At 40.2% G+C, this 24,503-nt stretch overlaps 1 protein-coding gene across 1 annotated transcript; it reads left to right on the forward strand.

The window, feature by feature from the left end:
- The first annotated feature begins 207 nt into the window (after positions 1-207).
- On the forward strand, positions 208-23,859 carry LOC137237448 (ankyrin repeat domain-containing protein 50). Its single transcript, XM_067761074.1, has 7 exons — positions 208-4,098; positions 9,308-10,955; positions 11,039-11,344; positions 14,608-14,954; positions 15,029-15,242; positions 15,324-15,615; positions 18,699-23,859. The coding sequence occupies exons 1-7, from the start codon at positions 343-345 to the stop codon at positions 18,880-18,882; spliced, it is 6,747 nt and encodes a 2,248-aa protein (XP_067617175.1). The 5' UTR covers positions 208-342; the 3' UTR covers positions 18,883-23,859.
- The last annotated feature ends 644 nt before the right edge of the window (positions 23,860-24,503 follow it).

The raw sequence follows: 24,503 nt of genomic DNA on the forward strand, positions 1-24,503 counted from the left end.
CGATTCCTTTATACCTGTACAACCAACCATTATGTTACTCTGTGTGCAAAGCACGCTGAGTATAAATATTGTAAAATAGCCAATATATTTCGAACGCAATAAAAACTACAAAAAAAATTATTATTCTCCGTGCGAAAAATAAAACTGTAACTACAATATTTCCAGCAACAGCTATTAAATAGTTTTTTACTCTCTTTTCAGGTAAGACAGTAATCCAAACACGCGTAGAGCTGAGTTAGTGGTACGATAGTACATTCAAGTTCACAAGGATGAATATCTTCAGCCCAGCTAAGTTACCTCATTGACTTGCCTTTAGAGAAGAATCGTACAATAATAGAGAAAATGTCGAAGCATTCCGATAATGACAACTTACGCAATGACATCTATGAAAATTTACCCTGTCAGGCTATGTACAATGATGCTGTACGCAAAATACAACAACAAAAATCGGCACATGCGAATACCAGCAATGCCGTAGCAGCAGCTGTGGCTAACAATCCATTATCACAACAACTATTACTAAATAATATAAGCAATCAAAATGCAGCCAATTCGAATTCGAATACGAATGTAAGCAGCTTAACAAGTGGCAATAAACAACACCAACAAACGAACTCGAACAACAAACACTATAACGCCGCCGCCGCCAACAATATGCCGAAAGAGATGCTCTATGCTACGCCGCTACGTAAATCGGATCGTTACAAAAGTGGTGAGCGTATGCGTTTCAATAGTTCGGGTGTTACACGAGCTCACACGACCATGGGTAGCGGTAATCATGATGCGCACGATACCAAATTATCCAATCTCATGGAATATAAACAATTGAATTCGAAAGAGATGGCGCGTCTATATAGCCGCAACGGCAATTCCATACCCATAACCGATCTCGATGATGACACCGCTTTGGATGGTTGCTCGTCTAGCGCGCGTGTTGGAGGTTCACATTATACAAATCAGCCTGCCTCATTGCCGCCGCTACCCAATTCCAATACGTCTAACCATCAGTTGGAAGATCGACGTATATTAAACTTTCTCAAAGACACAACACAGTTGCAAAAAAAGCTTGAGGTTTCTGGACGCGATTGTCCTAATGCTAGTTTTTCGAATTTGGCACGTGAGGAGCATTTTGCAAATTTGATGCAACAAAATTTTGCAATCGAAACAGAGCGTAAGAGTGGCGGTGGTGCCAAAGATTTAAATGAAGAGCGTAGCTTGAGTGCAACTACGGCGAATACGAGTGAATCGATAATGACGGAGACTGCGGATAATTTGGAAGTGTTAATGTCAAAAAAACTTTCGCCTGACAAAGAGGTAAACGGTATTGGACCTGCGAATACAAGTCAGGCGTTGACAGCGCGTCGTGGCGAGCCTGTATACATACACCGCGAATGGGTGTTGAAAAAGATCGCGCTTTGTTTGGAACAACGCACTTCCGGTAAAAAGAGCATACCGGGTCTATTGAACCCCGTCGCTGCTGGCAAATCGGAAGCTGTTAGTGGTTTCATGGCGGCGCGTGCAAAAGCTGCCGCCGCCGCTGCTATATCCAGCTCAACTTACAACGGCTGTTTGGTATTGGGCTCTAATGGCTCTGGTAAGACATCAATTTGTCAAGCCATCATGAGCGGCAGCTCTGGCACAAAGGGTATATTAAATCGTAAGCTACTCGCTTGTTATTTGATCGAATCACAGAACCCAGAATGTCATAGCCTCTCGCTATTTGTGCGCAAAATAGTCTTACAAATACTAAGCCATTCCTCGCTCATCAAAAAGGATGAATGTCAGCGCGTGATCGATGAGGGTTTCTCATTCTTACAAGAAGAGGCACAACAACAAGAATCAAAACTCGATGAAGCTATGAATAATATAACGCTGGATGTGAATGTGGAAGATATTTTGATTGCTGAGCTGCAACGTGGTGCGAGTGATTGTGATGCAGACGCGGACACGGAAAACCCAGAAAATTTTCATCAACAAGGTACTTCTACTCATAACAACAACAGCATCAGCAGCAAGAATAAAAAGTCAACAAATGCATTTATAATGCGTCAAAAATCTGCACCGACCCCTGTGGATGAGGTGGATAGAGCAATGCCATCGGATAAAAAATATAACAATTATGGTACACATCCGCCGACAACGGGCAGTACTAAGACTTGTGCAGCTAAAGAGCGCAACGAAGACAAAGACAACGATACGGAGAAAGATAAACGAAACAACGAAGCAGATAAAGAGAAAAGTTCACCCACAACCTCTACGTGCAAATATAGCCCAGGTAAAAAATCGAAAATACCCGTAAAACTTGGGCGCTCGAGCGCTGTAGCTTCACCGGTTAAGGTGACTGTGGCTATAACACCCAGCAATGGTGGTGCGGCAATACAACATGGCGGTGGTGAGGATATAGCAGATATGGTAAGCGAAGAACTTAAGAATGAGATAGAAGCAGCAATAAAAGAAGATGAAATAGATGAAAATAAGTTGAGCGAAGAGAATCAGAAATATGACGAACATAGCGAACACGATGAAAATATAGTAAATGAAGACAACGAAGACAAACCCGAAGCGGATAAGAGTTTCGATGGTGAGTGTAAATATGAGGAGAGTAAGATGAATAAGAAATACGATTTCGATGGTGAGCCGGTGGAAGATAAAGAAAACCACGTTAATCTAATAGAATTTGAGGAGCGCAACAAACGCGATAAGTATATGCACCCAAACGGTGCCACCACCAATATGAGCACATTGCCGCCACCGCTACCAAAACCAAAAAGTTGTCGCACCATTATTGCAGATGGCTATTATGAGATGTTACTTACGAATCCCGAAATTTTAGAATGTTTAAGCGTCGATAATATTGAGAAGAATCCTGATGAATGTTTCAAGAAAGCGCTACTTTTTCCACTGCTCGAACTAACGCCACCAAAGGCCGCACTGCTCTTGCTCATCGATTCGATCGATGAGAATTATATTAATGAAGGCAATTTGATAACAACACTTAAAGGTGGGCGTGGCACAACAACCAATCACAAAAGTCGCAATGTCGCTGAATTACTCTCCAATCATATACATCTCTTTCCGAAATGGCTTTTCCTTGTGTGCACAACCAAAAAGCAAACGAAACAAATTACGCGCATGTTCTCGGGTTTCAAAAAGATCACTTTAGATGATTTGCGCAAATCACATGTTGTTAAAGATGTGCAAGAGTATATAATAAATCGTTTGAATTATGATTTCAAGGATAGCATTATGTTAACCAAAGAGATAATCGAATCACTACATCAACTCTATATCAAATCGAATGGTTGCATACTCTATTTGGAGAAAGTTTTAAATGGCATTAAAGAGAATTTTTTCAGTTTTCGTGAGATCAAATTGATTCCATGTACCCTGAATGGATTGTATTTGTATATTTGTCAGAAATCGTTCAATAAAAAGCAATACATGAAAATACGTCCGCTCCTGAATGTGTTGCTTGCCTCTTCGGGTTATGTTGACAAACTTTTTCTGTTCAATTGTTTACGCACTCACAATTATGTCATCGATACCGACGAGTTTGAGAAACGTTTACATCTCATGAAGAATATTGTCGCTTATGATAGTGGCGATCAGCAACGTTTGAAAATTTTCCATAACTCTTTTTGTGATTGGTTGGTGGATGTTAAATTTGCTACGAAAAAATTTATATGCGATGTTAATGAAGGTCATGTTATGGTCTCAATGTATTATTTGTTAGTTGCCGATACCTTATGCGCTAATAATGTTCGTAAATTTGTTTATCATTTGATTAAATCGGGCGAATATCTGACAAGTCGTAATGTTAATTTGGATATAATACTCATGTTGTTGGAATCACGTCTCAATTTAAATGATGCTTTTTATACGAATCATTTAAATTGTTGTTCGCAGTGTGAAAATGATTTCAAACACGATCCGACCTTTTTGTCGAAGACTCGCGGCATGATTGAGATGTTTTTATGTAACGAATTGACTGATGAATTTTCGCAATTTTTATGCGATTTTTTCAAACCGAGCTTACCAACGGATGCGAAGATACTGAAGCTTTTAATTGAGACGGGCATAAATAATGCTGAAGCACAGGTAGGTGGATCATGTTTTGTTTTTTAAATTATTACTCTACCTCTGATCTGGGATACTCATTGTATGATAGTGGACAGTGAATGAAAGTGATGCTGTCATGACGAGGGCGTTTGCGACAACGACAGGCGTCTAGTGAATGAAGGGAGCAAGAAACTTCCCGCTGTAGGTATTCTGTCGTAACAGGACAGTCGGACTACAAAATTCCAGAATGAGCTAGTTGTTGTTGTTGTGTTAACGATAAAGACACTTCCCGAAGGTTTAAGGGAGTGTTATCGATATTGATTGTCCTTTGCCGTACATAGATCCGATAAGTTCGGGTAACAAGCACCATTGAGGTACTAGCCCGACCACCTCGGGAACGATTAATATGACCACATTAAACCTCCTGGACCTAGGAAAGGTGAAAGGAAAGGCGCTACCGCTGCGTCTTAAGGATGCAATTCACCATGGTCGCTTTTCTTCTGTCACCTTTCATTTAGCGTGCAACGATGGAGGTTGTTGTTGTTGTAGCGATAAGGTTGCTCCCCGAAGGCTTTGGTGAATGTTTTCCGGATACAGATCCGATACGCTCCGGTAACACAGCACCATTAAGGTGCTAGCCCGACCATCTGGGGAACGATTCACATTAAACCTTCAGACCATCCCTCCCTCCCCACCCCAAGTTCCATGAGGAGCTTGAGGTTGCCCGAGCCTTCTCTGTTAGTGAAACAGGATTCGTCGCGGATAGGTGAGGTTGACAATTGTGTTTGGAGAAGCTGTATATTGCGCTGGCAACCTGAAGAGTTGCGCTACACAGCCCCTTGAATCTGGTATTTTAGTCGCCTCTTACGACAGGCATACCTACCGCGGGTATATTCTGACCCCCTAACCCGCTGGGGGAAACGGTGGAGGTCTTACTTTTCTTTGCAAATGACCACCCCGCTGCACAGCATGTACCGCCGACGACTACCTCTTTCATAAACTTCAAAAAAGGAAAGTGGGAAGAATATAAATCTGCAACAGATAGCAGCTTGGCTGCCCTCCCTATCCCGACTGATGCCCGCCAAGGGGAGCGTGCCTTCCGTAAGGTCATTGAATCCGCCTCGGCACATTTCATTCCCGCCGGGAGAATTCCCGAAATCCGGCCCCACTTCCCGGCGGAGGCCGCGAGCCTAGCGAGGGAACGCGACCTTATAAGACAGCTTGATCCAGGCGACCCCCAAATAAGGGATATAAACCAACGCATCAGATTGCTTGTGGATGAACACAAGCGGGCGAAATGGGAAGAGCACCTAAGAGGTTGTAACCTCTCTACCGGTGTAGGTAAACTTTGGTCCACCGTAAAGTCCCTATCGAATCCGACTAAGCACAAAGACAAAGTTTCCATCGCCTTTGGCGATAAGGTGCTGTCGGATGCGAAAAAATGCGCGAGCGCTTTCTGCCGACAATATATAATGCATCCTACGGTCCACAAAGATAGACGGAGAGCCAATAGACACGCACATAAACACAAACTCAGCGCGTCACCAATTACCATCACCGCCAGAGAGGTTGAGGACGCCATTGGTCGCGCTAAACCATCCAAAGCAGTGGGCCCAGACGGCATAGCCATGCCGATGCTTAGAAACCTAGGGAAAGAGGGTTTCAAATACTTAGCGCATGTCTTCAACCTGTCTCTTTCCACCTTTGTCATACCCGAGAAATGGAAAATGGCCAAGGTGGTCCCGCTACTAAAGCCTGGGAAACCAGCTAACGTTGGTGAGTCATATCGTCCGATATCTCTCCTATCGCCAGTGGCAAAGACGCTTGAAGCCATTTTGCTCCCTTATTTCCAAGCACATTTGCAGCTAGCCCTCATCAGCATGGCTTCAGAAAACTCCATAGCACTACCTCCGCGCTAAATGTCATTAGCACCCAGATAAATTGCGGTTTGAATCAATATCCCCACCATAGAACAGCACTCGTAGCGTTAGACCTATCAAAAGCTTTTGATACGGTCAACCATGGCTCGTTACTGCAAGACCTGGAAGGGTCCACCCTTCCCCCATGTCTTAAAAGGTGGACCGCAAATTATCTGGGTGGTCGGCAGGCATCGGTGCAATTCAGAAACGAAACATCAAAACAAAGGAGAATTAAACAAGGAGTGCCACAGGGCGGTGTCCTATCCCCGCTTTTGTTAAATTTCTACATATCTAAGCTACCTTCACCACCGGAAGGAGTCACAATCGTTTCCTACGCCGATGACTGCACAATAATGGCCACAGGCCCAGGCCCAAAGATCGATGAGCTATGCAATAAAATAAACGGCTATCTCCCTGATCTCTCCAGTTTTTTCGCCTCGCGAAACCTGGCATTGTCACCGACTGAATCTTCCGCGACCTTATTTACAACATGGACGCCCCAAATGACGACCATATTGAACATCCACGTCGATGGCACTACGCTACCGACTGTCCTACACCCCAAAATCTTGGGTGTGGCGTTTGATCAGGATCTACATTTTGGTGCGCACGCAACCGCAATTGTTCCAAGAATTCAGAGCCGTAATAAAATCCTCAAATCCCTTGCTGGCAGTACCTGGGGAAAAGATAAAGAAACGCTCCTGACCACATACAAAGCAATTAGCCAGCCGATTACGAGCTACGCGTCACCCATATGGTCGCCAAGCCTAAAAACCACCCACTGGAAGAAACTACAGGCCTGCCAAAATACTGCTCTCAGAATCGCCACGGGCTGTCTTCTTATGTCCCCAGAACACCATCTGCATAATGAGGCGAGAATACTCCCCATCAGGGAGAGAAATGAGATGCTGACCAAACAGTTTCTGTTGAATACCCAGAAACCTGGGCATCCCAACAGACATCTGATTGACGAACCAGCACCGCCTAGGGGCCTAAGGAGTCATCTCCGTAAGCATTTTGAGGAAATACGGCACCTGAGAACACAGCCGTATGAAGCGGAAAAACACAAGCAGGTCCTTGGTGAACTCCATAGACAGGCGTCGGACCTTTATGTCGGGAATTGCCCGGTGAATCCAGTACTTGAAGAAAAATATCCAGAACTCGCAGAAGAGGAACGCATACTCCCCAGGGAAACGCGTGTCACTCTTGCTCAACTTCGTTCTGGATACTGTAACAGGTTAAACTCTTACCTATCCAGAATCAACCCCGACATACAAAATGTATGCCCTGCTTGCAATGTGTCCCCACATGACACCAACCATCTCTTTAATTGTAATGTGGAACCAACGCCTCTAACACCCCTTTCCTTATGGTCCACCCCTGTTGAAACGGCAAGTTTCCTTGGACTCCCGTTAGAGGATATTGATGACAATTTGTGATCGATCGCGGCTATTAGGTGAGGCGAGCATTGCTACAACAACAACAACAACAACAACAACCTCTGGATGAGCAGTCACCTTCAAAAGTAAAATGCGATCATCGCAACCCCGTCGTCGCACTAACGCTGCCATTTATCCAACTACACCTGCCATTTCTGCGCAGATAGGTCTGTTTCGAGGGTTGCTAAGTCCTCATCGTCAGTACGGCGTAGGCCCGCTGCGCTAACCCTTAAGCTTTACAGGGAGATTTTGTTTGATTATCGTTTTTTATGATTTCACCTTAAACTTTCCCATCTCTTACCCTTTGGGAGGTCCGCATATGGGTAGACATCTCCGTAACCGGTCAAGACCAGTGAATGCAAAACCAATTTGCAGCTCCCATTTAAAACACACATTGTGAAATCAGATTTTGGGGATAATTGGGTTCATTTGTTGTCGATAACCCAAATTCCTAATAGGATATCGTAGTTTCTGGTTCTTTGTATCCTTTACCGTAGTTTTCTTCTTCTAATTTGGTGTTTCGCTGTTTAAGTGGTTTTCCGTCCAGCAAAGCAATCCGAATCGTTTCTTTGTTTCCCTACCTAATGCCTAATTGAATCACGAAGGGATCTTAGATCACTTTGCACCTAAAAAACAATAAATGTAAGGCGCGATAGCCTCCAAAGAGAGAGGACCGGACCTACTTGTTTTATTCCGACTCCGAACGGCATCTGCAAAGCAGATAAGATTTCCCTGAGAGCTTTTCATGGCAGAAATACACTCTGAGGGCTTGCCAAACACTGCTGAGGAACAATCCCGCTTACAAAAATGTTCTTCTAATTGAGAAAACTTGTTTTCTAAAATTTTGATGTTGCTTTGCCCGAGGCGTGAACCCGGGATCATCGGTGTGGATGTCGGAGCACGCTATCATCACACCACGGCGGCCGTGTTCTTCAAATTTCGTGAACACCTCGCTTCATATATGTATGAATGAAAGCTACTTCAAGCTACTTCTCTAGGCCACAATCGCACGTTTCACTGGGATAAGATTTTGTAACTAACGATATCTAAAATCCCTAATGAGATATCGGAGTTTGGGAGATTGTGGCTTTTTCAGTGCCTTTCTTTTTTATTGAAGCTTCGCAGAACCCATCCAATAAAACGAGTCATTCCTTTTTTGTTTCCCTTTCTGTTAGCAATTGCAAACACGAAGATAGATCAGACCGTTTTCTAAATGGTCCTTTCAATGTCTTGAATACATTCTGAGCCGGAGCATTCATTCATTCGCATAACACAACATCATGGGCAATGTTTACAACCTTAGACCAACAAAGTTACAAAAAGGCCTAGCCCATGTAAAAATAAGTAAATACTTGGCGCGATTTACCTTAGAGGATATTTAGGCTGAGCTTCTCTGCTGATTTGCGTCGTGTTTCTCTTTAATTTTTTTCTCCGGGGGACGGGACCTACATGTTTTCTACCGATTCCGAACGGCAGCTGCAAGGTAAATGAATTTTTGCTGAAAAGCTTTTCATGGCAGAAATACACTCGTAGTGTTTACAAAGCCCCTTCCGAGGGGTGATACCTCTTAAAAAAACTTTTTTGTAAAGTTTGATGTTGCTTAGCCTGGGTGTTGCTTTGCCGAGCAGCTACCACGATACCTCTGCGGCCACCACTTAGTGATTTAGTCTCAAGTTCAACTTCGACGGCTCATCAGTAAATCTTCTTAGATGGCACTTTTCTCTACAATATTCCCAGACTCATATCTACCGATGTTGTTCGCTGGACCTTGGACACGTTAAAGTAGGATGGTTACAATAAATGCCTTAGCACATTTGTATTGGAAGCCTTGCTTTGTTTACTGGAAATAATACGTTTTCTAATGTATGACTACCTCTTTTTGCTTTTCAGAACTCTTGCGAATCCTCCCTAATGTCTCCTGAGCTATCGGAGAAATCACAAAACATAGACTTTGAACTGGCAGATCTCTTAATATCTAGCGAGAAATCGTGCATTTTGGAAACTCAACGACCCACCAGTCCCTCAGAGAAGAGTGAACCACATCACGAAAGTCATGATGAAAATGCTTCCAGCACACTACACCAACTCTCCGACTCCAATCGCATAGAATTGCACAAAGGCAAGGCACTTATACACATTTTAGCCAATGATGGCAATCATGAGTTGCTTGAACGAGCGCTAAACGCCTGCAAAGGCCCTATTGATCTCGAAATTGAAGACTATAATGGACAGACTGCACTGAATATAGCCGCACGTAATGGGCATTTAGATGTAGTGAAGCTTTTATTAAGCTTCTCGCAACCATGTAACGATGGCACAGGTCGTATGAAACGTGTTGATGTTAATCATGCTGATCGTGATGGTTGGACGCCCTTACGTTCCGCCTCGTGGGGTGGTCATACAGAGGTTGTCAAATTGCTAATCTCATATCCAGCATGTAAAATTGACTTAGCCGATAAAGAAGGGCGTACCGCATTACGCGCTGCCGCTTGGAGTGGACATGAGGACATACTCAAAATACTCATTGAATCTGGCGCCGACGTAAACTCTGTCGATAGGCAAGGCCGTACTTCATTGATAGCTGCATCTTATATGGGACATTATGATATAGTCGAGATATTACTAGAGAATGGTGCTAACGTTAATCATTTAGATTTGGATGGACGAAGTGCACTTTGTGTAGCTGCGCTATGTGGTTCGTCTGGTTATAGCAAGGTTATATCGACGTTATTAGAACATGGCGCCAACACCGATCAACTGGATAATGATGGAATGTCACCACTTTTAGTGAGTTCATTTGAAGGTAATGCTGAAGTATGTGAGCTCTTGCTTGAAAACGGCGCAGATCCTGACTTGGCAGATTTTATGGGACGTACACCACTTTGGGCCGCTTGCACAGCTGGGCATGCGAATGTTGTAAAGCTTTTGCTCTTTTGGGGTTGTGGTATTGATTGTATGGATTCCGAAGGACGCACCGTACTTAGTATTGCAGCTGCACAGGGAAATGTGGAGACAGTGAGGCAGTTACTTGACCGCGGTTTAGATGAAACGCATCGCGATAATGCCGGTTGGACGCCACTACACTATGGAGCTTTCGAAGGTTTTCACGAGGTATGTTTACAATTACTCGAATCGGGCGCCAAAATCGACGAATGCGACAATGAGGGAAAGACTGCGCTGCATTTGGCAGCACAAGAAGGACGCACAAAGTGCGTGCAAGTTCTACTCGAAATACATCCAACATTTGTGGATCAGAAAGCGCACGATGGCAAGACAGCATTCCGTTTGGGTTGTCTGGAGGGCCATCTAGAGACATTACAATATTTACTGAAATTTTGTTGTGATGTGAACTCTAAAGATGCAGATTCACGTACAACGTTATACATACTGGCGTTGGAGAATAAATTGGATATTGTGAAGTACCTGTTGGAAGTGACCAATGTTGATGTGAATATACCGGATAGTGAGGGTCGCACTGCATTGCATGTTGCCGCTTGGCAGGGACACGTGGAGATGGTAAAGATGCTTATGACAATGGGTGAGTTTGGGTGTGAGTTGAAATTTTTTTTCAATGAAAATTTATAATTTTCTCTTTTGTTCTTCTTTCCAATTCATTTACAGGTAATGCGGATGTGAACGCTATGGACTTAGAGGCTCGCACACCTTTACATTCGTGCGCCTGGCAAGGCAATCATGATGTTATGAGCATGTTACTATATTTTGGTGCTGTAGCGGATCATGCATGCAAACAGGGTGCTACAGCTTTGGGCATTTCGGCTCAGGAGGGTCATGAAAAATGTGTTATCGCTTTACTTAAGTACGGCGCAAATCCATACAAATCAGATCATTGTGGACGTACACCAATCAAATTGGCAGCCAAGTCAAATCGTACAAACATTTTAAAGATATTCGAAAATTTCGCTAAGAGTAAGAAAAATATATTCCATGTCTTTGTTTGGTGGTAGAAAGACTTGAACTCAGGATGGAGGAACTGAGGGTGTTGTTTAAGTGACTTAAACTATGAACATTTTTCGTTCGTTTGTTTCATTAGCCATTGAGTGTGATTGTAATTCTCAACTGGTTAGTGAAATATTCTAAAGACATAGTTCAAATTTTTTATCCCAAAGGGGGGTTTTTCAAAGCAAAACAAGGTTGAGAACACGTCGGTTTCCTTTCGACCAGAATCGCTTTGTTTAGCTTTGAAAATTTTTGATAGGAATTTTCAAATTAAGATTTATTATACTAAATAAACAAATAGTCCAGCAAAAAGTTGTTATAAATCTTCCAAATAAAATTAATAATTTAATAATACTTATTTATGGGAAAAATAATGTAATTATCTGTGCTTAATAGGCTAATTACTTTCGATTCCGGCTGCTCAGAGGCAAAACTTTTCAAAGCGACCAAGTCTGGTCGGAATCGATATTCAGAACACTAATCCATTTCGATTCCGAATAAATTGGTCGGAATCGAAATCCAGAACAGGCCCGATAGACTTCCATATATCTGATAAATGATCTGGGCGAAAAAAAATCATTTAGCCATGTCCGTCCGTCCGTCCGTAAACACGATATCTTGAGTAAATATTGAGTTATATTAATGAAATTTTGTATGTAAGTTACTGGGCACTCATCTTAGATCGCTATTTAAAATGAACGAAATCGGGTTATAGCCACGCCCACTTTTTCGATATCGAAAATTTCGAAAAACCTAAAAGTGCGATAATTAATTACCAAAGACGGATAAAGCGATGGAACTTGGTAGGTGGATTGATCTTATGACGCAGAATAGAAAATTAGTAAAATTTTGGACAATGGGCGTGGCACCGTCCACTTTTAAAAGAAGGTAATTTATAAGTTTTGCAAGCTGTAATTTGGCAGTCGTTGAAGATATCATGATGAAATATGGCAGAAACGTTACTTCTATTACTATATGTATGCTTAATAAAAATTAGCAATATCGGATAACGAACACGCCCGCTTTAAAAAAAAAAAAATTAAGTCAAATTTTAACAAAAAATTTAATATCTTTACAGTATATAAGTAAATTATGTCAACATTCAACTCCAGTAATGATACGAGTCTAATGCAACAAAATACAAAAATAAAAGAAAATTTCAAAATGGGCGTGGCTCGACCCTTTTTCATTTAATTTGTCTAGAATACTCTTAATACCATAAATTGAACAAAAATTTACCAATCCTTATGAAATTTGGTAAGGGCATTGCTTCTATGCCGGTAACTGTTTTCTGTGAAAATGAGCGAAATCGGTTGAAGCCACGCCCAGTTTTTATACACAGTCGACCGTCTGTCCTTCCGCTCGGCCGTTAACACGATAACTTGAGCAAAAATCCATATATCTTTACTAAACTTAGTCCACATACTTATCTGAACTGACTTTATCTTGGTATTAAAAATGGGCGAAATCCGACTATGACCACGCCCACTTTTTCGATATCGAAAATTTAGAAAAATAAAAAAATGTCATAATTCTATACCAAATACGAAAAAAGGGGATAAAACATGGTGATTGGATTGTTTATTGCCGCAAAATATAACTTTAGAAAAAACTTTGTAAAATGGGTGTGACATCTACCATATTAAGTAGAAGAAAATGAAAAAGGTCTGCAGGGCGAAATTAAAAGCCCTCGGAATCATGGCAGGAATAATGTTCGCGGTATTACATATATAAATAAATAAGCAGTACCCGGCAGATGATGTTCTGGGTCACCCTGGACCACATTTTGGTCGATATCTCGAAAACGCCTTCACATATACAACTAAGGACCACTCCCTTTTAAAACCCTCGTTAATACCTTTAGTTTGATACCCATATAGTACAAACACATTATAGAGTCACCCCTGGTCCATCTTTATGGCGATATCTCGAAAAGGAGTCCACCTATAGAACTAAGGAATACTCCCTTTTAAAATACTCATTACCATCTTTCATTTGATACCCATATCGTACAAACACATTCTTGTCCACCTTTATGGCGATATCTTGAAGGCGTCCTCCTATAGAACTATGGCCCACTCCCTTCTAAAATACTCTTTATTACCTTCCATTTGATACCCATGTCATATAAACACATTCCATGGTTACCCTTGGTTCATTTTCCTACATGGTGATTTTCCCTTATTTTGCCTGCAAAGCTCTCAGCTGAGTAGGTAATGCTCGGTTACACCCAAACTTAGCCGTCCTTACTTGTTTCCATTGTGAGTGCCTTGAGTGAGTTCCGACACATTCGTTCAACCAGATGGTTTGCCAGTAGTCTCTAACGAACCACTTGCTTTCTCTGGTGAACTTGCGACTAGAAATCATCCCGGATGGTCCACAGCAAGTCCATTGTCCTAATCTCATATTCCTCGATTTTCCTCAGAAGATAACCCTAAATTCAACGGACTTATATGAGTCTAAAAGAATAGACTGCTTATATCGGTGTGAAAAAGTAAGAGGATGTCTTTCGCCCGCTGGAAACAGTAACATACGAAATTAGCAATACAGGGTACCGAAGTGATCTCCAAAATTATCCCGCAAATAATCCCGCAAATTATTCTGATATGATTCTTAGAACAGTTCTAAAAAGGCCCTGAAGAAACAATAAAATGATCTCCAAATAGTTTCAAAGCGACCCCGAAATGTTTCGCAGATAGTTCCGAAGTGGTCAAGAACTGATTCCGGTACGCCGTAAATGATCCTGAAAAGATTCCAAAACAATCCAAATATAGTCGAAAAACGATAAGTCGGAAGTACACCGGAGATATCTAAAAATGATTCTGATATAATTTGAAGACAGCCCCAAAAAGGAATCTATAAAGTCCCTACATAAAAACAACCACAAATTATTCGAAAACAGTTCTGAAACCGTTCCAAAATACAATTAAAATAATCCGAAAGAAAACCCAAAATAGGTGTAAAATAATTTTAAAATAATAAGTAGAAAACTCGAAAGTAAACAATTTCGAACTATGCCTCTTCGAATCTTTGGCTGTAAACGCCGAGCAGACCAGAGTTTGTATCCTAAAAGGGACAGTTAATTCAGCAGCACTTCAAAATAACGAGGTGTGTTTTCTCCATTACAACGACAACTACAATTATACTTGCGGCTGAGTTCGAGTCAATCAGCCTCCAAAAATATGTCATACAATGCGAAGTATTTAAAATAGTATACTCCCTCCCGATTTCAGGTGATTCCAACAACTTAGTTGAAGCAGCGAAGCTCCATCCGAGTATGCTGCGTTCTCCCGATCTACCACCAGCGTTACCAGCTCATCAAAGCTTAGGTTTGGGTGCACCACCCTCATATCCACCACACGCTTCTGCTCCCTCGGTATGTTCAGCGGCTACCACAGCCACCGTGAATAATAGCATGAACAACAACAACAGCATGCAAATGCCATCAAATATATTGAATGCTTCAACTTCGACGCATAGTTCAAATAATTTCTATCAGAATACAATGCAATCGGATGCAAGTAGTTTACATAAAAGAAAAAGTGTCATCTCTAGTCAATCAACGGGCAGTAGTAATGATGTGAGTAAAGTAAAATCGTAAATGAATTATCAAAACTTATTTCACTTATCTCTATTCATATATTACTCTTACAGCAAGCGCCACTCACATTCACACAACAATTACAACGTCAAACCAAACTCAATTCTCGCAATAACCCTTTCGTGCAAAATGCGCCCATTATCAATTCGAAACATTCGAGCTCCGCTCCGACATCTGCTGCTGCAGCTGGAGGTGCAATGCAACAGAAAGCACATCATTCTCAGCGACACTCGCAATTGCTGCCTGATTTAAATGAGCATCAATTTGGTATGTACCAAATCCCAAACTATAATTTCTTTTAAACTCTGTTTTCGAATAAAATACCTATATTCATCTCTTCAATATTAGTTTCTGGCATCGGCGCCAATGAGGCTGATCTCTACGATATGGAATGCATGTCACCTCTCTATGCTACACCACCACATTCACCCAGCAGTGAACTAAGCTCTCCGGGTCAGTTACCCTCATTGAATGTATTCGATGAAATTGCAGGCGCGTCAGGCAGCTCCGGTGGTAATAATACAAATGGTGGTAGTAGCTCAGGTGGAAAGTCCGTACTGCCAGACAATCATTTTGCACGTGACACGCATATGCGTATAATTTTGGGTAATCTGAAGGAGTCTCAACCGAGCTCATCAAGGTAAGAAATATTCTAAATCGTTTCAAGAGGTTTCTATATATTGCTTTCGCCACATCAAGTCATTATCCGGTATCGAGACCTTTAAAGGTTAGGCCCATAAAGCTCATCATTAAACCTCCCTCGAAACACACCGTGGTGTTCACGCATAGGACCTTCAACAGCCGTCGTGGTGTTATTATCATCACGTGCTCCGCCTACCACATCAAAGATTCTGGCTTCAAGTCCCGGGAAAAGCAACGTCGAAAATTAAGAAAACACGTTTTTCATTTAGAAACACCTTTTCCTAGCCGGGTCGCTCCTTTGCAGTAATTTGGCGAGCTCCCAGTGTATTTCTGCTATGAAAAGCTTCTCAATGAAAATTCGTCTGCCTTGTCCCGCCCATTTGTAGGAAAATTTAAAAAGGGGCAGGACGCAAATTGGATGTGTAGTTAGGCCTAAATCTCTTCGAAGCTAATTATGGTCAAGTATTTATTTTTATTTAACTACACTAAGAACCATCCTTCGACACCGTCCATGATTTTGAGCCATACATCAGGACAGATATGATGCACGACTGATATAGTGCGTGATTTTTGTTCGTTGAGAAAATCAGCCTAAAGTAGTACTTGTTGACAAGAGGGATTTGAAAATAAGATTGTAAAAGCAACTACGTACATTTGTATCTTTCAATAAGAAATGTGTATCCCTTTACTCAATCCAGAGGAGGTAGAATTTCCGGCGGTTTCAATAAGGCCAATGATATCAATAAGATCAGCATATTCCGGTCTTATGTCTTATAATAGATTCTACCATCGCGATTTAGATTTGATGCTAGAGTTTTCCACGGCTTGAGAGTAAATATCACAGTATAGGGAGTCCATTATCTGAAGCCCCAATTGGTTTCGAATAACTTTGAGAGGTGCTTCCCAATCCTTACGTAGCTGGTGGTGTAGCAGACGTCATACGCCAAAGTCTCACAGGATTTGAAGACGATTCTCTTATCGTGAGTCTTATCCAGGACTTAGCTCATCGGAATGATCTAGTGGAAAGTACATTTACCATAAGGTCCAATTAGTTCCAACCTGCCATTGCCGAATACTCATTGTCACTACTTCTACTCCGTGTGTGAATAGTTTGGCGGGTTATTCAACACTACGTGTTATCCTCTAGAGGATAATTCCAATAACGCGAAAGATATTGTCTGTCATCACTGACAGGGGTATTGGTTCCGCCTTTTCCCACGTTGTTTACAAATAAGAAGTCGTGGTACTCCCTTCACAACTTAAGTACACTATGTGTGATACATGGCATGATAGAGTCCTTATCCAGGTCGGTCAGAAATAAATAAATATTATATTGAAAACCCTCGTTCCAAGCCCTGAACAACAGTCTGTGGAGGTTATCGCCTTAATGGCTGTTGGGCTGTCAATATAAAGTTGTAGCACCTACTATTTCCGCCTGAAAATGCTAAATTGATATGGCAGCTTGTGGGATCTGTTTATTTCCAATGAGAGAGAGAGAGAGGATGATAGACACCACATACACCCCCGCATTCTCTTACTCCACGTTGAGCTTCCACGACAACTTACTGTCTAGAATGATTTCTAGATATTCTTTAAAAGGTTTCTTCTGCAGGGTCACCCTTCCTAGCTTAAGTCTAGTCTCATTCTGAATTAATACCTCTTGATAAGCAAGACCATATCTCGCTGCTCCACGTTGGTGCTTAACCCGACATTAGATGCCCATCCCGAAGCGCGCGATTCATCAAAGAGCTAAATGTTGGTTAACACTTTCCATTTATGACAAGTGCAACGTCATCTGGTAACGCAGTCAGTTTGACGATTCCCTAATCGAACCGCCTTAGAAGTTGGTTGATTACCAGCGTCCACAGCGGAGGTGATAGTACCCCACTCTGCGACGTGCCCCTGCCATGACGGTGTAACACCAACACAGTTGTAAAGGTTGACCGCATCCCTTGATTGTAGCAATACAAGTCTAAAATTATAGACGGGGTTCAAAAGAAATTGATTGAAATTTGAGCGATTAAAATATAAACGTGCTCCTGCCCAACAATTTTGCGGCTTCATACAGCCCCCACTGAGAAGTAAACTTCCTGCAATTAAGCATGCATCGGATTCATCTACTTAGGGCTGCTTGTACTTGAGCTGAGCTGATACTTCAATAAATAAAAATAGATACAAGGCTCGCTATACCTCCGGGGAGATTTAGGCCGATTTTATTCGACTTTGGGTCGTGCTTTTTCTTATTTTTCCTAAAAATTGGCGGGACGGACCTACATATTTTATGCCGATTCCGAACGACATCTGCTAGCAAATGAACTTTCAACAAAAAGTTTTGCATGGCAAAAATACGCTCGGAGCGTTAGCCAGACCACTTAGATATGGCAGCCAAAGCATGCTACTACCCCACCACAGCGAACGCCTAATCTAATTCTCGAGTTTTTGCAGCAAGCTCTGATATAAAGTATTCTGCAAACCAATTCTATTGTGGCGAATTTTAGCATCACTAAGTTAGTAAATACAGGCACAACAACAATAAAGCAAGCTGCCACTCTCATGTACATGAATACATGTATTTAATCCATTTACACACCTCCATAAAAGGTGACGAAGAATAACTCACGCACACACATGTTGTCATCAGCCGCAGTTAGTTGCTCACACATACACACGCATATATGTAGCTTCTAGAAGGCGAAACATCTAGACCTTAGTAGAAATATGCAGAAGAGGCGACAGAGAGTATAAAAGCAGCGCAAGCTGAGGCATGATTAATCAGTTTGATTTAAACACGCTATCAGTTGCGATGTGAAGTATAATTGTACTACTCCCAAAGCAGTATAATAAAGACCATTTTGCATTATTCAATATTGGAGTTATTTACTCAAGGTTTTAACGATCCGAATGTTAGCGGAAGGGTTGGTATAAGCGGCATTCCCAAAATTCGTTACACTATGTTAGGGCGCTCTTTCTAAACATCTGCCGAGATAGGTAGTCTAGTTCTACATAACGGCAGATATAATGTAGATTTAAATGTTTTCGAATTTTCCTTTTCTTACTTAAATTATTTTCTCATATTTACAGTAAAAGCAAACGCAGCGGAATTACAACAAATCCAGCAATGCGTCTAATACGTAGTCGTTTTGATTCGGCGGCACAGTTAATACGTCGCACCAATAATATGCTTTCGTCAAATAGCAATCAGGGTTCCTCAAGTATTGGGGTGAAATCGAGCACGTTTCAATGGCGCAAAGAGAGTCAAATGTAAAATTTGAATATTCAAAAATCCATGCATACACATGTAACTACATACATACGTGCATGCTTCTATGTACATATGTATTTATGTATGAATTTACATATTGACTGCGTTACAAATGAGTTCGTGTGAAATTATAGTTGCATGTTAAGCAGATATATATATATATATATATAAGAACACACATACACATATATAAATAAATAAGTTAAAATCGATGATTAATTAGCCATAAATCTATATCTTTTAGTTACATATATTGCATAGTAATACATATCTAAGTCTATGTATAACAATTACGATTTTGTTTGTGATAATTAAATATTTAATTTATTTTTATTTCGTTAAATACTTTTTAAGTAATTAATCTTGTATAATTATTGCATTAATTACACTTTTAACTACATGCATACATATGTAAGTCATACTTCATTCAAGATTAAATTACTTATTTCAATAGGTATACTAGACTGGACATATTTTGTATGAAAACAAATAAAAGTTTAAGAAAAAGCTGTACCGCCCCTCAAATTATTCCTTTGTATGTAGGTAATAAAATTCCAAACTCTTGGGCATATAACTTCAGGTTAAGGCGTGGCACATTTTCATTGAAAATACCCAGAATCGGATTTTTTGTAATTTTCGAGAGCCAAAATCTTATAAAAAGTTGTTAATATACTATTTCTCTTCTAAAGTGTATTTATAGCAACTAAATGAATGGCAACAATTTTTGGAAAGGTGCGTTGCAGCGCCTCTTATTTGATCATGCATTGTGTACCGTTTCTGAAGCCATAACTCGAAGCCCGTTTGACGTAACTTAAACATTGGGCGTGGCTCTTCCTTCCTCCTCTTTTGACCAATGAAGAAGAATTGACCTACTGTCAAGAATCTCATTACATGTATTTCCTGTACAAAGAGGAATATTTTAGACGCCCAAAATCATTAAATAAACACACCTCTTTGGATAATACTTAGGGCCAAAAAACTGAAATAAAAGAACTGTACCATAGATCTCTAACTAAGTATATGTGACCTGGAATCATGAAATGACCCTATTGTGCGAAAATACCGTTGTTCACTTTTTCAGTGATTCTTATAGGACGCTCTTTAACGCTCATTCCAATGGAACAAACCGCAGTTTTCTAACTTTCTTAGTTTTTTCACAAATCGCCAAATAGGGCCACAAATACGATTTTTTTAAATATTTCGATCCATGCGCCACCTATCGGAGTTTTTATTCTTATTATTGCATTGTCATTGGGTTCTGAACTATATTCCAAGTTTCAAGCTTGTAGCTTTTCGGGAAGTTAATTAATCTTTAATTACAAAATTCGTTCACAACGACCAGCCGCTACACAGATTCAAGCTAAACCATAACTTTAAAAGCGTTTTTCTCGAAAACTCGTTTCATGATTCCAGGTCACATATGATGTTCGTTTACACCCGAACTTAGACAACATTTCTTGTTCTTCTTCCATGTTTATTAAAACTGTATTGTGGTTCTCCATTAATTTTGAAAAAACACTTATTTGCATCAGGTTAATTCTTAAAAGCATTTATTGGGAATTGAAAATCTTTCTGAAAGTGGTTTCTTTTTTTATTTAAGATATATGAAATAATTTTTTTATTACCGTAGTTTTCTTCTCTTCAAAATCTATATCCGTATCTAAAAATAAAAGGGTTGCTTCTGGTGAACGGTTGTGGGACCTAGAAAACTCGTTCGTTATATCCATATTTATTTCTTCCATTTATTCAAACAATACACTGTAAATAACTCCATGCTGCGTTTTGCGTTAATTGGAGCTTCAATCCACGGTCTAAGACAGTGGTCGTCAGCTAGTGAAATAATGATTCGCGCTCACTTCACACATATAAGCCATCATCCAGTGAGTTTTCTAGCTCGTATCCCCCTCAATTATCACGGGAATGCTCTGGATTATTGGGAGACTGGAGAAACAGAGGTCGTGATATTTTTGTACAAATGAGTTGTGATAGGCGGATATCACTGTTGTGTTCCATTTAAAACATGTGGCTAAAGGCCAGGCAGCGGCATCTATTTTTGAAAATGTAGGTTTATTAAAGTCAGCGTTGCCAAACTAAAGACTAGAAATCAACAAATTGATTGTTTTGATGGCAAATAAGGACAAAAAATGTACCTGCTGTCATCGAGCAAAGATTCCGCCATAATTTCGAAATTATAAAAGACTTCGTTTATTTGGGAACCAGCAATACCGAGTACGGAGAAGATTTATGTCCCTATTACGGTTTACAACTCAACTCTGGTTGGGTTGAAATTTCGCAATTTGGTATTACAGATTACAGCTCAACCTGTCAAAAAAAATGTCGGTTGAGTTGTCTAGTCTAACAACTTTTTGTGGCATTACCGTTTACAACCTTGTGTTGGTGTAGTTGTCAAAGACGTCAAAATCTTACAACTGATTACTAGCAGTTGTCTCATACAATTTTGCAGATGTTTTGAAAAAATATAAACGTTTTACAAGACGGCTCACCATCTAATTTTTAACAAAAATTTTCAAAGTTGGTATCAAAAGACAGGCCCACCTCCCATTTAAGAATCCGAAAACAAAAATTAAAAATTTAATTTCTATCATATCATTTCGGTTCAAATTTTCATGTGGTTGTTGTATTTTGCCAGATTTTTTGTATACACTAAGCAAGAAAGGCGTTGGACCCACCCAGGGTTATATTTACAAATCGCGGCCAAAGGCCGCCAACGCAAAAAGATGTTCTGTGCAAAAAAACTCTGGATCGGGCCTCATATATCGGACCCTCTCGGGCTATTTTGTGGGTTTTTGTAAATATTTTTCTACAGAAATAAAATTTTTAATTTCCGCTTTCGAATCCTAAAAACGGAGATCGAAACGCGTCTTTTGATACCACCTTGATAAGAGTTAGATGGTGCACGGGCTCATAAAACGTTACCAAAAATAAAACAAAAAATTTAAAGCCGGTAGTTAAATCTTTTTTAATCAAACAATAATCAACAATTTTGTACATATTTATAAAAAAACAACGTTTAGACGAAGGATTACATTGAATAACTTTTTGACTTTATGAGGCGACATTCCGAAGTTGGACGAGGCTGGCCGCAGTTCGGATGCAGCCAAAATAGGTGAAATTATGCGAACGTCAGTCCCATTGATACTAATCACTACTCCTGGGAATCCTGTTTTAGAGTAAAATACAATTTTTGCTGTTTTGGATTTTAATCCAATTCGCACAAATATGCTCCTCAATAATATCTAAAACCAGTCCAACACCAAAATCAATTCCACAGCATTTTTGATAGCTGCCATCAGCAAGGAATCTGAGTGTGGCGCTAAATTTTAAAATAGGGGTAGAGCCATCCCTCGAACGCGTTTGCGGAAATGGTCCTTAACTGTATTTAGTAATGAGCAAAATGCTTCATTTCAAATCTGCAAAATAACTTCATTTGAAGCTCATCATTTGTCACTGGAACATTTTCTTACTTGGGGCTTGGTAGTTCCAAGGGATTGGAATGATCACGCGAATGCTTTTCGTATTCGCGACATATCAATCGCCAACATTTTCGCCATTATAAAATAGATTTCATATAATATCCGTTTTGCTTTTAATAACAAAATCACTTTCGCAAATGCTTAAATTTCCGCCACAAACTGATCAGCTGTTCATTTATCTGTCAAATCATCACTTTATTAGGTTGGCAACTCAATTCAACTTCAACTGAAATAAGTTGTAATTCGTAATACCAAACAGGAGTTGAGTTGTCTTAAAGTTCAGTTGTTTTAATTACAACCCAACTAAGTTGAGTTGTTAACCGTAATAGGGGCATTAATTATGAGCTGTCCTGCGAATTATAACGCAGCGGCTACGCTGGCCAGGTCATGTTATGAAAATGACATCGCGAATGACGACGCTGCGGTCAAGTAAATATTTTTTATCGGAAACCGCCTATGAAAGCAGAGGAAGAGGACGGCCACCACTCCGCTGGAAGGACCGAACCAGATGTAAAGCGATTTAAACTCCGTTGTTGTGACCAGTTGGCTGAGCGAAGAAACGATTGGCGCGCCTTATTGGACGGCCATAACAGTACAGCCCTGTCGTACAGTTCATTTAGTTTCAGTTTTTTGACATTCAGTTTCGTCAAGGGGGTGTTTGTTAAATGATTTTGGCCAATTTTATCCGAAATTTTCATAAAAAATAAGGGTACAAAATTTCTTCACAATAGTTCAATTCCTCTGCCAGTAATGATTATCGAAACGCAGAATAATGAATGATCGAAGAAGGAGTGGTGACACACCTATTTCAAATATTTTAGTTTCTTAAATTTCTGGTTATAATGGTATTTTGAAAGTAAAATATGATTGATATGAAGATATTTTTGGCAAAGATAATACCTTTTAATTGGTCTATGATCGTTAATTAAAAAAAAAGTGTTTAGGTATAAAATAGGCGTGGTCCTTAACCAATGTGGCAGAAATTTGTGTACAGGATTTTGACTTGATACATAGTCTCCCGAAACGTAGGAAAATGCTTGACTGAAAAATGGGAAGTGCCACGCCTATTTCCAAGAATTGTTTTCCTTTTTCATTTTCTTGTTATAAATACACTATAAGTAAAACAGCATATTTACAACTTTTTATTAGGTTTTGTTGGGCATTATTCTCGAAATTTAATAAAAAATGAGTTTTGGCACTATAAATGGAAATCTGCCACGCCTTAAGTTGGTGTAATCTGCTCAGGAGTCGTGATAGTTATTACTTACATACAAAGGAATAAATTTTGGGGGCGGTACAGTCTTTTTGCCAAAAACAAATTTTTGAGACCACTCTAATGTATACACATACAAATATGCATTCATATATTTACATTTGAACAAGTAGTGATTAGAGTTTTTTTCAAAATTTAAATTCAAAAATATTTAGATACCATGCACATTTACTTAAATTATATAAAAAAGGATTGGTAAAAAAAAAGAGAAAATGCATTAAATTAATGTATGTAGTTTATGAATACATTTCAAATAATTCACCACATGCAGATGTGTATACGTACATTAGGGTAGATGAAATTATTCGTTCGCAAAGTTTTCGACTGAAAAACCATATTAACAACCGCGACCTACTCCGTCGTTTTGGCAAATACTAGAAGCTTTCTGGGACTTTGAGCCACTTACTACTTCTAGATCTGACAGCTGTATCACTTCTTATACATATCTTTTCAGCCTGGCAAGCGCAGGGTACGAGCACAAAATGTGCTCTGTCGTTTCCTCCTCTAACCCGCACTTCTCACATCTGCTATCACTGGCCAAGCCTAATTCAAAGGCATGTGACGCCGGAAGGCAGTGCTCAGTCTACATAATATTCGTTATGAGTCTACAGGTTGTTTTCACTGCTCTCGTAATGGTTCTTTTTTGTGTGGCTATCCACCAAACAAGGACTCCGTAATGGTTTAGAAATGGACTCGAAATGATCCTCAAGTTGTCCCAATGTGATATATAAAATAATCCCCAAGTTATCACTGTCCCGAAACGGTTTTGAGGTAATATTGAAATAATTCTGAAGTTGTACCGAAATTATACTTAAACTAATCCGGAAGCGATCCTGTTTGTCCTAATTGGTTCCGAT

The sequence above is a fragment of the Eurosta solidaginis genome, chromosome 1 (genome assembly GCF_040869045.1).
Source record: "Eurosta solidaginis isolate ZX-2024a chromosome 1, ASM4086904v1, whole genome shotgun sequence".
Taxonomy (NCBI): domain Eukaryota; kingdom Metazoa; phylum Arthropoda; class Insecta; order Diptera; family Tephritidae; genus Eurosta; species Eurosta solidaginis.

Bases quoted from the DNA above. Each gene is read 5' to 3' on its own strand.
- LOC137237448 (XM_067761074.1), top strand. From the start codon at position 343: ATGTCGAAGCATTCCGATAATGACAACTTACGCAATGACATCTATGAA. The intron at 10,956-11,038 runs GTGAGTTTGGGT...ATTCATTTACAG, and splicing joins AAAGATGCTTATGACAATGG to GTAATGCGGATGTGAACGCT. The intron at 15,616-18,698 runs GTAAGAAATATT...TCATATTTACAG, and splicing joins TCTCAACCGAGCTCATCAAG to TAAAAGCAAACGCAGCGGAA.